The sequence below is a fragment of the Delphinapterus leucas genome, chromosome 11, assembly GCF_059928025.1.
Source record: "Delphinapterus leucas isolate spDelLeu-1000000601 "Yukka" chromosome 11, BTC_Dleu_Yukka2, whole genome shotgun sequence".
Lineage (NCBI taxonomy): Eukaryota > Metazoa > Chordata > Mammalia > Artiodactyla > Monodontidae > Delphinapterus > Delphinapterus leucas.
Window position 1 is genome coordinate 9238362 of NC_143139.1, and position 14824 is coordinate 9253185.

General features: G+C 44.8%; 1 protein-coding gene across 19 annotated transcripts in view; it reads left to right on the plus strand.

Annotated features, from left to right (window-relative positions):
* Positions 1-14824, plus strand: part of ETV6 (ETS variant transcription factor 6) — a 238284-nt gene that overhangs the window by 184523 nt on the left and 38937 nt on the right. For all 19 annotated transcript variants that reach the window (XM_089920304.1, XM_030761863.2, XM_089920300.1 and 16 more), the window contains one exon: positions 5604-5768. In XM_089920304.1, coding sequence (XP_089776430.1) covers positions 5604-5768 — 165 coding nt within the window. The remainder of the gene's footprint in view (positions 1-5603; positions 5769-14824) is intronic.

Consider the following 14824-nt stretch of genomic DNA (forward strand, 5'->3'; position numbering starts at 1 on the left):
TGTTGTTTATTATTGCCGTTACCGGGTTATAACTTTTCCAAGAATTAGAATATAAAAAAATACTCGTAAGCACCAAACTCTATTTAAGGTAACTTAATCTGTTTTCCGTGATTCAGAGGAGGCTTCAGGAAGTTACAAAATCTCAGGGTCATTGTCGTGAGCACGGAGCAGCTCTGTAGAAAAAGGGTCCCAGCTGCTTGTAAATGGGAGCGTCTTGACCGTATTAAACCCAGAAGGGAAGAGAGATCACATACTCTAAGCCCCTCGTTTTACAGATGAAGCCACTGAACCAAAGAGAAACCGAGTGGCCGGCCCAGCATCACATGTTAATTAATGGCAGATCTGGGAATAAAATCCAGGCTCCTATCTCTCAGCATGCTTTCCGTCGTTAGTTTAAACATAACTCAAAAAGTCTGAATCGAGGCTAAGAGCGTACTGATGAATGTGGCTGCTTCTTTGAACATGGAATTGGAGAGCTATCACAAGGAAGTTTAAGGGTCTGGGTATGTCATTGAAGGGTACGGCCCCATGAACTTGACTTGACCCGCTTGGGAAAAAAAGTGCGGTGGAACTCTTAGTAATTTTCTTAATCATAGCAGTTCATTTCTTCTGTGCAAAATCCTTCTCAACTATGCTCTGAAATTAATTGGCGTTAAAAATGCAGGTCTTGGGGTGGCTTTCACAGGCTTGTTATGTGCACAGGGAATAGCATAATGTAGGTACGGAATAATGGTCTCTCTTTTCTTTTTACTAGTGATCATTAACGTGTATATTCTCCAACTTTGTTGAGCTAACATTGCAACACGTAACTGTAAAACAAGTTACATGTGATGTGTTCCTCCGTGGTCTTGCTCGTGTTCTGTTACACTAGCAACTGTCTACGCAGGATTGGCGTGTGCACAGCAGGTGCGTGTGAGCAAGTAGCCAGTGACGGTAGAGCCTTATTCCTGGATGCATTAAAAGCAGAGTCTCGCCTACACCTCCCTCTTCTTCCCCTGTATAAATCTCTTTCTCCAGGGATCTACAGGGTTTTTTTTGCTCTATTTTTAGTCTGTTGATAACTTGAGAAACCTCCCAGGATCAAAGTCTCAGAGGGGCAGGATTCATTTCACTCAGTCTTTTCGGAATCCCCAATGGATGTTGAAAATCAATCTGCATTCTGAATCTGGATGGGAAATACGTGGGTCAGCAGAATGTGGTGGATAAGAGCACAGGCTTGGAAACCCGGTGCCCTGGGTTCGAAATCTCAGCTCCTCTTGTGTTTTTGGTCACTGTGGTCGTGTGCCTTTGGGCAAATCCCTTAAATGCACTGGGCCTTAGTTTCATCAACTGAAACCCTCTCTCCTATGTTACTGTGAGCATGCAGTCAGATGAACTGGTATTTATAAAGTGTTCAAAATGGTGCTGGGTAACTATTAAGTGAATTCAATGGTCCTGATTCGATGGGAGTGACTTCTCCATCCAAAGGTGTAACACCCAGGCCTTAGGGCCCTGAGTTTTGAGGAAAGGAGGCTTCTTTTTCCTCAATTAGAATGGCAGAGCGCATCCTACACCAGGACCTTTTTATTCTATTGAATTGAAAAGGGTACAGCAGTGGGACTTGACTTTGAACACCAAAGTTTATCAAACCTCTTCCGGCTCGGTGCATGTGTCCGCATTCTCTCTTTGGAAGAGCGGTGATTCTACATCAGTTTATCACCTGGCCTCCAGCAGGTAGCCTAGTCTGTCGGGGTCACTTTTGTAAAACTGCTAGGATTGCCATGGTGTTCCCGGGACGGACTGAGACTCGCCAGGTCCCCTTAGCCCACAAGCATTCAGTAGGTCCCTGGTGAGGGGGTTTCCACGTGATGGCTCCGCTTGCTTCGGGGGCTGGGCTGTGGGAGAGATTAATGGGAAGTGAAAAGAGAAACAGTTGTTCTTAACCGGCAGGGCTGTTTGGAGTGTGCGACTCTTCTTGTATTTAGGGAAAAGATTACTCATGCGTATTTTCTTCCATAGAATATAAAGAACCTCAAATTACTACTTGTGTACCCACCCCCTTCTCACCCGCCTCCCTCACTTCAGTGTCTCCTCTGCAGAAACTTCAGCATTTTACTCTCATTTCCCCTCCCGAGCGGGATTCGGTTCTGTATTTGCTTTGGCACTCCCTCTTCCAATAAGCTACCCCCGTCCTTTTTCCTGTTTCTGACCAAGCATCTTCTGCCCTGCGGCCCTCTTGCCGCAAGGCAGTTCCTTAGGCCATGCTTGTCTGGTCCTCACATTCGTCCCCTAAAGGCTGGCTGTGCTCTTGCCTCTTGTGTGAAGGAGAAGAAAGGAAAGGTCCCTAATAACTAATCACTCTGCTGTTCCCGTTCAAAGGTGACACCATTGAGTGTAGGAAGTCAACTCTAAGGGTTTGTGTTGTTTTCTTTTTTAACCAGTTCAAAAGTCGAGGTCTTGCTGAACCATTTTCACACACACCCCACACACACCCCTCACTGTGATCCCAGATATGCATTTTCAAGGTCATTGGGAAGAGCTGGGATACCTCCTATCTCCAAGGACCTTTTTTTTATTAACTTTTTAAAAATGCAATTTTTTTTAATGTATTATTTATATGGTTGCACCAGGTCTTAGTTGTAGCAGGTGGGCTTCTTAGTTGCGGCTCACGGGCTCCTTAGTTGTGGCACACGGCCTCCTCAGTTGCAGCATGCATGTGGGATCTAGTTCCCTGACCAGGGACCGAACCCGGACCCCCTGCATTGGGAGCGTGGAGCCCCATCTACCATACCACCAGGGAAGTCCCTAAAAATGCAATCCTTAAAGGTTACAGTTATTACCAAATACTGCCTATTCCCCATGTTGTACAATACATCTCTTACACCCAGTAATTTGTACCTCCCACCCCCCGACCCCTATATTGCATCCCCCCACCAGTGGAAACCACTAGTTTGTTCTCTGTATCTGTGAGTCTGCTTCTTTTTTGTTATATTCACTAGTTTGTTGTATTTTTTAGATGCCACATACAAGTGATATCATTCAGTATTTGTCTTTCTCTACCTTATTTCACTTAGCATAAGGCCCTCCAAGTCCATCCATGTCCTAAGGACCTTTTTTTTTTTTTTTTTAATGTTATTTTATTTTTGTCTGCATTGGGTCTTCGTTGCTACAGGCAGGCTTTCTCTAGTTGCGGCGAGCAGGGGCTACTCTTCGTTGCAGTGCATGGGCTTCTCATTGCGGTGGCTTCTCTTGTTGTGGAGCACGGGCTCTAAGCACGCAGGCTTCAGTAGTTGTGGCTCGTGGGCTCAGTAGTTGTGGCTCGCGGGCTCTAGAGCGCAGGCTCAGTAGTTGTGGCTCACGGGCTTAGTTGCTCCGCGGCACGTGGGATCTTCCCGGACCAGGGTTCGAACCCGTGTCGCCTGCATTGGCAGGTGGATTCTTAACCACTGCACCACCAGGGAAGCCGAGGACCATTTTTAATAGGCATTGCTTCTTGGCCCAGTCAAGAGTCCAAAACAAAACCTTGAATTCTTTAGTGGCTGTGTTTATTCTAAAGATCATAGAGCAGTAACTACACATTATTATTTTACAATGCCCCTTTCTTCACGTGAAAAAAAATCATAAAACTTAAAAAACTTAGAAAACAAGGAAAAAACTCTCATTGCCCATCTCTAATTATTTCAGTGCCCATAGTGCTTTATTGGTGCCCTACACAGTGGACCAGTTTCAAAGAGACTTCCCCAGAGTCCAAGGAAGCCAGCTGCCCTTCTTTAAAACTAGACTTTGCAAAGAAGCCACCTGCAAGACAGAGCCAGTTGTCATGCCCAGAGGCCCTGGATTTTCTCAAGGGCATCTGAGCCATTCCATTCCCCAGTCCACCCGGGAGGAAAAGCAGCCCATCCAAATAGACCAGACAGTTCTTTGTCATGCCTGACATAAGGATGAAAGGTGCTTCTTTCCAGGATCAAACTGAAGGACACTTGTCAGAGCACACACTTGGAGTCTCCTTAGCAAGCTGAAGTAACTAAATAGAGAGACTGACGCTCCTCTTAGCAAACACTGATTCTGTTGTATTTGAACTATTAATTCATACGATATTTTAGAGAATAAAGCACTCTTGAGCATCTAGCTTCTTCTAACCCCTCAGTTCTCAGACAGCTTGGTTTCAGGATTTCTTTTGATTCTTTAAAATTATTGAAGACCCCAAAGAGCTTTGCTCATGTGGCTTCTATCTATATTTACCATATTGGAAATTAAAACTGAAAATTTTAAGTATTTGTTATAATATATATAAAAATATTGCTTAACTCACTGAAAAATAAGCCAAGTAAATGTTAACATAAATATATATTTATGAATATATTTTCCAAAACCAAAAAAAATTAGAGTGGCATTCTTTGTTTTACATTTTTGCAAGTCTCTTTAATGTCTAGCTTCATAGAAAATGGATGGATTCTCATGTCTGCTGTCATATCACATGCTGTGTAGCCTCTAGAAAATTCCACCATATGCTCATGAAGGAATGAGAATGAAAAAGGCAGAGATAACCTCTTAATATTGTTATGAAAAGAGTTTTGATTTCATAGACACGCTGAAAAGGTCTTGGGAACCCTGAAGGGTCCCTGGATCACACTTTGATAACGACTGTTCTAAACCACTTGAATGATATGTCCAAGATTTCCCGCAAATGCAAAATCAAATAAAAACATAGATTCACAGTCAGGCTTCCAGACAGAGACCCAGCCCGAGCCATCCTCTCAGCTCCCTTTCACCCACTCCTGTCCGACTCAGACTTCAAGTACCACCCCTACCAGGAAGTTCTGACATCAGCAAGTACAGTAAACAGGCGAGAGACCTTTTATCCTTACCTTGCCCTCTCATTCCCAGAGGCTATAGCCTGATAGCTTCCCAGAGGCGAGTGCGTTGCTCTTCCTGGAAGAAGTTTCAGGGAACACTTCATTATTTGGCATCTCTGGAAGGTCAGGCCCCACTCTGGAACATTCTCACTTTGAAAGGACGCTGGGGCTACAATCAGATCAGCTCTGATTCTTTTTTTTTTTTTAACATCTCTATTGCAGTATAATTGCTTTACAGTGGTGTGTTAGTTTCTGCTTTATAACAAAGCGAATCAGTTATACATATACACGTTCCCATATCTCTTCCCTCTTGCATCTCCCTCCCTCCCACCCCAGCTCTGATTCTGAAGTCGCCTCCAAAGCACATTGACATTTGTCATGACTCTGAGCCCCCTCAGGTGCTTCAGGCCCACTCCACAGCTGCACCTTCAGGGCAGACCAGGAATCCGGACACCCCTGGAGCTGGAGCCGGCCAAGGAAAAGGACAGGGCTGTGAGACCTACGGTTCCTTAAAGACATAAAAAGGGATTTCCCCCCCCCCCCCGCTTTTTGCCTCTAAATAAAAAGTTCATTTGATATCGCACTTTACCACTCATGAAGCTTGAGTTTTACCTGGGATTCAGAGTGGAACCTAAGGGCTCTTCGGATACGGAGACTCAATTTCATTAACTATTCGGAAATCTTTGCCCTTTATTTCAACTGTCTAACTGACAAGACCTTTTTTCTCTCTCTCTCTCTTTTCTTTCTGCCTTGCTGTCTCTCCAACAGGCTTGCAGCCAATGTACTGGAGCAGAGATGACGTAGCCCAGTGGCTCAAGTGGGCTGAAAATGAGTTTTCTCTAAGGCCGATTGACAGCAGCACGTTTGAGATGAATGGCAAAGCTCTCCTGCTCCTGACCAAAGAGGACTTTCGCTACCGGTCTCCTCATTCAGGTGAGGGTCTGGACTCCGGACACGGGCTCAGCCTGGAACGTCTGGTAGCCAGAGTTGGCCTTTGTCACCACTTAGCCTCCCAAGAGATCTCCACATCGTCACAGTGAACGCAAGGACAGTGACCCAGCTTAGTAGAGGACAGATCCTGCTGACGTAGGCCAGTTTGAGGGGAGAAGAGGAAGAATTTCCAGGACCGGGGGAAACTTTTAAGGTTAGGAGAAGTAACCCAGTTCGGACCTATAGACCCTGGTACTTAAGGGATCTCATTGCACCACCAAATAAGGAAGAAAATGCATTCTGACCCTCTCTCTGTGCCTTGCTTCTGATTCTGAAGACTTTTACAAGAGATGCTTGAGCGTGAGTGTAGATTGCAAACTGCCCAGTTAAAAACAAAGACAGGAAGATTTCGCTGGCGGTCCAGTGGTTAAGACTCCGCACTCCCAGTGCAGGGGACGTGGGTTTTATCCCTGGTCAGGGAACCAAGATCCCACGTGCCGCATGGTGCAGCCAAAGAAAACAAAAACAAATAACAAAAGACAGCAGAGGCAGGGGAATGAGCACTGCTGAGGTAGGAGGAGTAGAAAAGGAAAGAAGAATCGAGGGAACAAGAGAGAAGGGCTGGGAAAGGTGGAGATCCTAGTAGCCCAGGCAAGTTTAGAAACAAATGCCCGGGGCATCAAGTGATTTCCTTTAGAAGTACTGAATTCTTTGAAGTAATGCATCTTGTAGCTTGTAGAACACCTGAAAAATACAAGCAATGCATCTAACTAGAAAGATTTGTCAAAATAAGGGCTCCTGAACCCACATGGTAAGGTTTCATTCAGTGAGGAGCTTTTGTACCTACAAAGTGTATTCCTGACGTGGGTAAGGTTTCAAATATACTTTCCAACTTCATTTCTCACACTTGATGGATATTTTGAAGTAGAGATTTGGGAACTCCATATGTCCAAGGGGAACTTTGGTCTCAGGTTTCTGCCTCTTGAGGGCAGCTATTCAAGGACTGATGGGCCCTCCCTCTGTCAAGTCTCACCGCCAGCCCCACTTCGATGCAACTTGTCTGGCAGAGACGGCGTCTTCTTGACTGAGGGCAGGGGTCCCACAGGAGGTCTGTGCCCAGCTGCGTTTACCCCGATTTACTCCTGGAGGCTGGCCGGAAGTTAATACACTAGCTAACCGCCACGAGGAAACAGCCCCATCACAGAGGGCAAGATAAGGGTGTGTATGGAACAGTGTCGCCCCAGCTTTTCCCAATTGCAGCAGAACCGTTTATATGAGGAAATGATAAAGGGGAAGCTTCCCCCAGAAGTATAGATGTTAATGGAAACTTGAAAACTTAAATCAAGGCTGAAAAACAGATCATTGCTATGGTTTTATAAGGGACACAAACCTACCTGAAACATTTGGTCTTCAATCATTGATTCTTTCTGTAGCCTCAGAACAAGAAAACCGTCAAACAATGATATAAATAAATACATAAAACTAACCTAAAAGGAACCTCAATAGTTCCTTTTAATTTAATGCAAAAACACTTCCCTTTTCTGTTCCAGTGGAAACTCAAAGATTATACTCAAAGGGGCAAAGTTACCTATCTGGAGGAAAAGAGCTCTAACTCTTTAGGGTTCCGGAGAAATTACTCATGTCAGGCAAACAGAGGAAAACATAGTGATGTGTTTTAACTTGATTTGACTTAGACCTTGGGCATGCTTTCCTCCCACAGTCTTTGTAAATCTGCCTTCCCCCCGCCATATCTCAGGTGTTCCTTTTTGTTGCTGATTTATTTTTCTCTCCGGTGACCTCTCAACTTTCCTTGTGAAACTAGGTTCTCTCTGCTCAAAGCTGGGAGCGAAGATACACAGAACCTGTCAGTACGCCCTTGCCACTCTGTCAGGTCTTTGCCGGGTGGGCCACGTGGGAAGCTGGACAGGACCCTGCTGCCCAGTTGGAGCCAGGATTGCACTGAACCTGAAGGCGCAGGGAGCTGGGGAAGGAGAGAGCAGAGTCGGGTGGGTCTCAAGAAAGCAGGAGTGAAGTTGGTCTGGGACGTGAAGGATGGAACTGAGTGGGTGGGTCACTGGAGCAGCATTAACTTAGTGTGTTTGGGTGGCGGTAAGGAAGCCCCCCTACGGATGGAAGAGGCAGCATAAGGCTGGTGCGATAGTCGGGGCGTGGTGCCGTAGCCACGGTTAGGAGGGGGCAGTAGAAATTCATTCTGTGAGTGTTCCCTGGGCAGCTCCACATCAGAGGACGGAAATTTGGGCTGAAGGACTTGAGAGATAGAGAGATGATTTCCAGTTGGGTTGTCCAGTGGGGCTCAGTGGTGTGGTAGCGGAGCCAGACTTTGAAAGCTTTGAAAGGTGAGCAAGCGGTAGGTAAGGAAAGGTGTTGAGGCCAGTTCGTGTGGGGGAGGAACTCAGAGAGGAGGCCACGTGAGCTAGACACTGTTCATCGTCACTCTTCACCACCCCCCTCACCTGTCTGCTTGCCTCTTCATGTCTCAAGTTCTGCTACTTTCTCCAGGAATGCTTTCCCTGGCTCCCATCCCTGATTCCACCCCACCTTCCTTTCCTCCACCTCTCCCCACCTCGGTCTGGGTCCTCTTTTATCTCAGAGCATTTCCTAATTCTGTCATGGCCCCTGACACACACACACACACACACACACACACACACACACACAGACACGAGCCACACACTATGTTACATGTGATTGTTTTCTAGTTCGTATCCTCTCCCGGAGTAGAGAGTTCGGTTTGGACAGGGCTGTGTCCTGTTACGCTGCCACGTCTCTAGCATCTAGTGCAGCATTCAGCCAGCACTCAATAAATATTGGTTGAATTATGACCCAACCTGAGAGTGCCTTAAAGCCCAGGTTAAGGAGATTGGATGTTATTTTGCAGGTAATGGGAAACCACTGAAAGGTTTTGATCAGGAGAATGATACGATTGGAGCTCTCCCTTTGGTGTAGACATTTGCCATCTGTGCATAGGGTGGATTTATTGGGTCGCTAAAAGCAGGGAAGCTAGATACAGTGCTGTTGCTACGGTCCTCATGCAAGATGCTGAAGTCCAGAAGAGGATCAGTGACACCAGAATAATAATACTTCCGGCACTTTGGCCAAGTGATGCCAGGACATCCAGGAAGATGCGTCCTGTTCTGCAGAATCTGAGACAGGAACCAGGCCAAGCTGGGAACCATCATTTTGAGCATCATCCCCATTACATCAAGCTGAGCATAAATTTACACCGCAGGTAATTTAATTAAGGCATCAACCAGAAAGCCATGGACGGAATATCAAGGTGATACCTGCCAGTAGGGGCCGTAAGAAAACTTATCACAAACAGGGGAGAATTGTCAGAGGGATCGGAAGACAGAACTAAGTAGGAGTTGAGAAGACCCTTCCCATGAAGTAGCCAGCCAGCAGGGTGATGAGGGCGTGATATACCTGCTCATATTCTCCTTAGATAGAGACAATGTATAAATAGAAAACCTTGTTTCTCTCTCAGGTGGAACATTTGGTACTGCTGCTTCTGACGTGGGCTTTGCTTTAGCCTTTGGTGTAGATGTCGTGAGGTCCAGGTTCTACATGTAGCTCTTCCGCAGATCACATCACCTCGTTTGCCCTTATTTTCCTCATCCATAAAACGGGATTTTCAGCAAGGGGATCCTAAACTCCCTTCAACTCTGAACAGGTCAACCCAGCTTCAACCACTGAAAGTGTTAAGCTTCCAATAAACGTTACAACTTCCCACCTACAGGCAGTAAATAAATATTCAAGAACTTGGTCTCCTTCGACCTGTATACCTTGTAAAACCTGGACTTCACCCGGTTTTTTCCTGTCTTTCCTTGGATCTTTTTTGCTGCCTACGACAACGCAGCAGCTTCTCACTAGTCATGGGGCTGCTAGAATGAAGCAAAAGTACCTGGTGGCCGGCGCATCACCATGAATGGATGTTTATAGCTTCCTCCCAGCCACGTTTCCTGCCTGACCTCACCCAGACTTCTGCTTTCTGTGTTTGGAAATAACATTCCTTGACACTACTCATTCCAGATGTAGAGAGGAGAGATCGGGAGCTCAATGAATTATAATTACTTGAACAATTGAGATACCTTAAGTCACATATGGTAGCCTCTCTGAACTCCGCATTCTTTGACCAATTTAACAAACTACATTTACCGTGTCCACTTCCAGGACAAAGGTCCTCCCTTTTCAACCACTAGAATAAAATAGGGAAGGTACTAGAATGTACTTTAAAATATCATCTCCAAACAGAAGATGTCAAGGTTGAATATAAATGGGATCTATTTTTTGAAGTAATCTCTCAATCAGAGGATACAACAGGATGACATATTTATGACATTCTCAAAGTTAAGGAAAAAAATGTAAAGGAATCTCAGCTTTATAAAATGTCACCGGGACAGGGTAATTTTACCTAGTCCTTGAGCGACTAGGTAGTTCCCATATTAAATGGTCTGGGATGATTTAAATTCAAAGGAATTCCACTGAATTTTATGAATTCAATGAATGTCTTACAATGAATAACTCTAATGTGTTTCTTGACCACCTTGAGGCTGTGAAAACATATTAATAAGACGGAACAGACAAGTTAGCACTGATACTTCTATTTAGAGTTATTCAGGTGGAACGTATCTATGTATCCATTATTTACATGAACAAAAAGTTATTAATTTAATTCATGTGAGACTTTCTGTCAATGCTAAACAAAAAAAAAAAAAGCAAAAAGCAAAACAAACATATTTTCAAAGTTCCTTCAAGCCAGTTCAGCAAAAAGTGAGTTGGGGTTGCTTTACCAAGTAAGTCAGTTTTTACCGTACTGCGGTGTGATGTTACAAACCTCTCCAACCCACCAGAACCTTTGACTTTGGAAATACGCTTTGCTTGTGATCTTCAAATATAGTAAAATTTCTTTGAAATTTCTTCAAAGTGAAAATACCAGTCTTTATCTACATATAGTTCCTTGGAAACCAACTTGCCTATTAATCTCTATTAAGCAATGGTGGGTGGTTTGCTGAATTGAGTAGCTGAATCAACGGGCTGTTTTAGACCCAAGTCACAGGGTCTGAGGCCGTGGGTCGCAGAGGGGAATGTTAGCCCTGAAGTGTGGGAGTTCCAGCAGACATGACCCTTGACTGAAGACACCCAGAGTGGCTTCTTTCTTCCCTTGCTGTGTCTTGGAGCAACACAAGCGAAAAATATGTGTATTACCCATCGGAGAAATGCTTAGATAAGTCAATTACAGGAAAGTCACTGCATTTCTTAGAACTTAGGTTATCCTAGCAGTGAAATGGTGGCGATAACTGAACTTTTCTGCTGTACAGAGTCATATTTTAACATGTAAAACATACAACAAGTCCTTTAATTAACAGGGCATACTTATGTCACGGTATTTGGATTTTCTCACAAGCTTATTCTTTGCTTTATCTTACCTTATATTCTGTATCCAGGTAAAGGCAGTTGTCTTACTAGATGTCTTCTCTAAGTGATTTATTCTCCTCTTAAATATAATATTCAAATTTTCCCACAACCTGCTCCCATTTTTTCCCTAAGATCTCTGTGTCCAAGACATAGATACCAACTGAATTTCACATATTTGTTCCTAAGTAAAAGAGTAGGTTTATTTTTACGGTCACAGAAGGCACTCCGCATTAAATTAAAATGTTTGTAATTCAAGCAGCCTACAAAAATGGATTGAATGGAATGCTTGGAAACTAAGATAGAGCGGAGTTGGAAAGCCAAGCCATCCCATGATGGGAATGTTTGTTAGGCCACCAGTGGGATCCCCCAGGCCTGTGTCTGCGTTGGTGTTTTCACTGTGGAATTTATGATGAAACTGAAGGAGCCGAGGCCTCGGACTTCACTTTGAACCTATCACAGGCAGAGAGGACCGGCAGAGAGAGTTTTCTCTGACAAATCTGAAAAGCATCCCTCCCACACTGTGCCTGCTTTCATTTATTTATTTATTTTTTAAAGAATTGGTCAGAAGGAAACGAAAATCTCTGAATAAAAACGGAAGAGAGAGACAGAGAAAAGAGAACAGTTTGCAGATGTAAGAATGTGTTACCTTAGATAATCTTCGTAGGATGAGGTGTACCTAGTACATCAGCACCGGAAAAATGCAGATTTTCAATAATGTGACGATTCTGCTTTAAACCTACTGAACCCAAGCAGTTAAACGATGTGAAACGCCTGGGGGAGAGGCTCTGGACAGTCTTGAAGGTGACACTCTGCACTGGTCCCAGCCTTCTGCAGAGCAAGTGGTGTGTAATAAGAACTTGAAAACCAATCAGACGCTTTCACCGATAACACCGTTTCAGGAAAATATTGGAAGGAAACAATCCAATAGAGGGACAAAAGGGATGCCCTTAGCAATTCTATTTATAATGGTAAAAACTGGAAATGCCCAGGCCACCCCCGACAGGAGACTTGCTAAAAAAAAAATGCGGAGAATATAAATATAGAGGAATACACTGTAGCTTTACGGCCATTCGTTGAGTCACTTATTATTTCTTCAGTAGATCATACAGGGCCTTGCAGATCACGTTCAGCACTTTACATGTTATTTTAAAGACAGGTAGAAGCCATTCAGGGTCTGAAGCAGAGACTGGCATAATGAAGTACAGAGGTGAGAAGTAGGATGTAGGGCCGTCGGCTTGGCTGGCAGGTAGGTGCAATCGCGGTGACTTAAACTAAGATGGACCAGCGGAGAAAAGGGGGTGATTCAAGCAGTATTTAGAGGGCAGAGTCTATAAGTCTTGGGGACCGATTAGATGTTGTATAAGTGGGAGAGAGGTGTTAAGGACGAGTGCCGAGTTTCTGGCCCAATCAGGTGGGCGTTTACTGCACTAGGAAACACCACGTGGGTTGTAAAGGCGTTTATGTCGAACACATAAGATGCGCGGTGCCCGGGTGGCATGCAAGAGGACGTATGTAGGAGGTAAGTGAAGGTTCTGGAGTTGAGGAGGTAGGTCTGGCTGGAGTAGATTTAGCATAGACAAGCTGATTGAAGCCACGGGAGGGGATGAGATTACCCAGGGAGAAAGATGATGAGAGATCTGGGAGCCTTAAAGGTTGGGGAAGGAGGGAGAGCAGAAAACCAGGAGACGGAGGAATGTCTGAAGCCGAAGGGTGTTCTAAGGCCGGGGGCGGGTGCAGTGACTAGTGGTGATGATGTTGCTGAGAGGCAGCAAGTCCCCAGGTACCATTGCCCTTTGGGTTTGATGACAGAGAGGTGACCTCAGCAAGAGCGCTTTGGAGAGAGGGCTGGAGTGGAGACCAGAGGGCCCTGAGGAGTGGACGGAGAGGGGTGTGGTGATAACAGAGTTGGACAGCTCCTCAGGGAGTTTGGCTGTGATGGGAGGAGGGAAACAGGAACAGCACCCGGAGGGGAAGATGAGGACAGAGAGGTGTGTGCGTGTGTGTGTGTGTGTGTGTGTGTGTGTAGAAGACAGGAAACACTTGAAGCTGCTTAAATGCTAAAGAAAAGAACCCTATAGAAAGAAGTTGAAGGTACATTGTGAACTAGAAGGAAAGAGAAAGAAACCATGAACTAGAAATATCTGTATGACATGATGTCAACTGGAAAAAAATTCCATTCTTATGAATGTGCCTTTATGAAACTTATGCATGTCCTTTAAAGACAAAAATATTGAAGCAGAGCAAATAGTTTCCAGATTTTTTGGAGACACATCTGTTAATAATTATCATAATCACAAGGAGTACCATCTCCTGAGCGCACAGGAGGGCAGACATGCGGCTGGCGCACTTGTTCACATTATCTCACTTAATCCTCTTAACAGCCCTGCGGAGTCTGGGCATTTTTCTCATTTGAGACAAAAGAATATTTAACTAAGCCTTGAACTAAGGCTCAAAGAGAAAAGTAGTTTGCCTCAGGGCACGCAGCTGTTGACTAGAGGAACCAGGATTCAAACCTGGGACTTCTTGCTCCAGAGCCCAAGCTCTTTCCTCTGAAAGTAAAGAAACTTTGTCATAAAGCAGAAACTAACACACCACTGTAAAGCAATTATACCCCAATAAAGATGTTAAATAAAAAAGTAAAGAGACGTAGATATGTTTAACCCCCTAAACAGCATCTTTATGATCTTGGTCATCACTAGTCTTTGCTAAGGCAACTTGCAGCAGTTTTATTCACTCTCGCTACTGTTCGTTTGGAACAAATTGCAAATAAAATCATAGAATTCAGGATTCTCCAAGTCGTTGCCTGGCTTTTAACATCAAGATCACTGATACAAAATTGTATGTGTGTTTAGTTTGTGGGTTTCTCTTGTGTGTGTGTGTGTGTGTGTGTGTGTGTGTGTGCACCTAGGAGTATATCCAGGGTTTTGGGGACCTGAAATTTATAATTTGAGGGCACATAGTTCTAGGTTTCCTTTCATGGGACTATACAAATAAAGGCCCCTGAAATTCACTAGCTCCGAGGCAAATCCACTTGTGCGTGTACCTGTGGGTACATGAACCATGTGTGTATGCCTGAGGATATATGGAGAAACCAGCAGAAGCTGTTATCCCTTAAACAATAGCCTTGATTTCATTGCTTAGCACAGTAGGAGCATCTTTCATGGTTAGTACGAGTTATTCCTTTTCTGGGAAGACAGAGAAGATTTATCAAGAGTTGAACAGGCCAAGAGTTTTTTGAACAGTGCCTTTGAATTCAGGCCAGTGGTCATTAGCTTAGTTAGATAGATAGTGCTATGGCTCGTGCTCTTTATACAGCAGGCAAATAAATATGACTTCTCTTTTTTATTATTTATTTATTTATGGCTGTGTTGGGTCTTCGTTTCTGTGCAAGGTCTTTCTCTAGTTGCGGCGAGCGGGGGCCACTCTTCATCGTGGTGCGCGGGCCTCTCACTATCGCGGCCTCTTGTTGCGGAGCACAGGCTCCAGATGCGCAGGCTCAGTAGTTGTGGCACACGGGCTTTGTTGCTCCGCGGCATGTGGGATCCTCCTAGACCAGGGCTCGAACCCGTGTCCCCTGCATTGGCAGGCAGATTCTCAACCACTGCGCCACCAGGGAAGCCCCA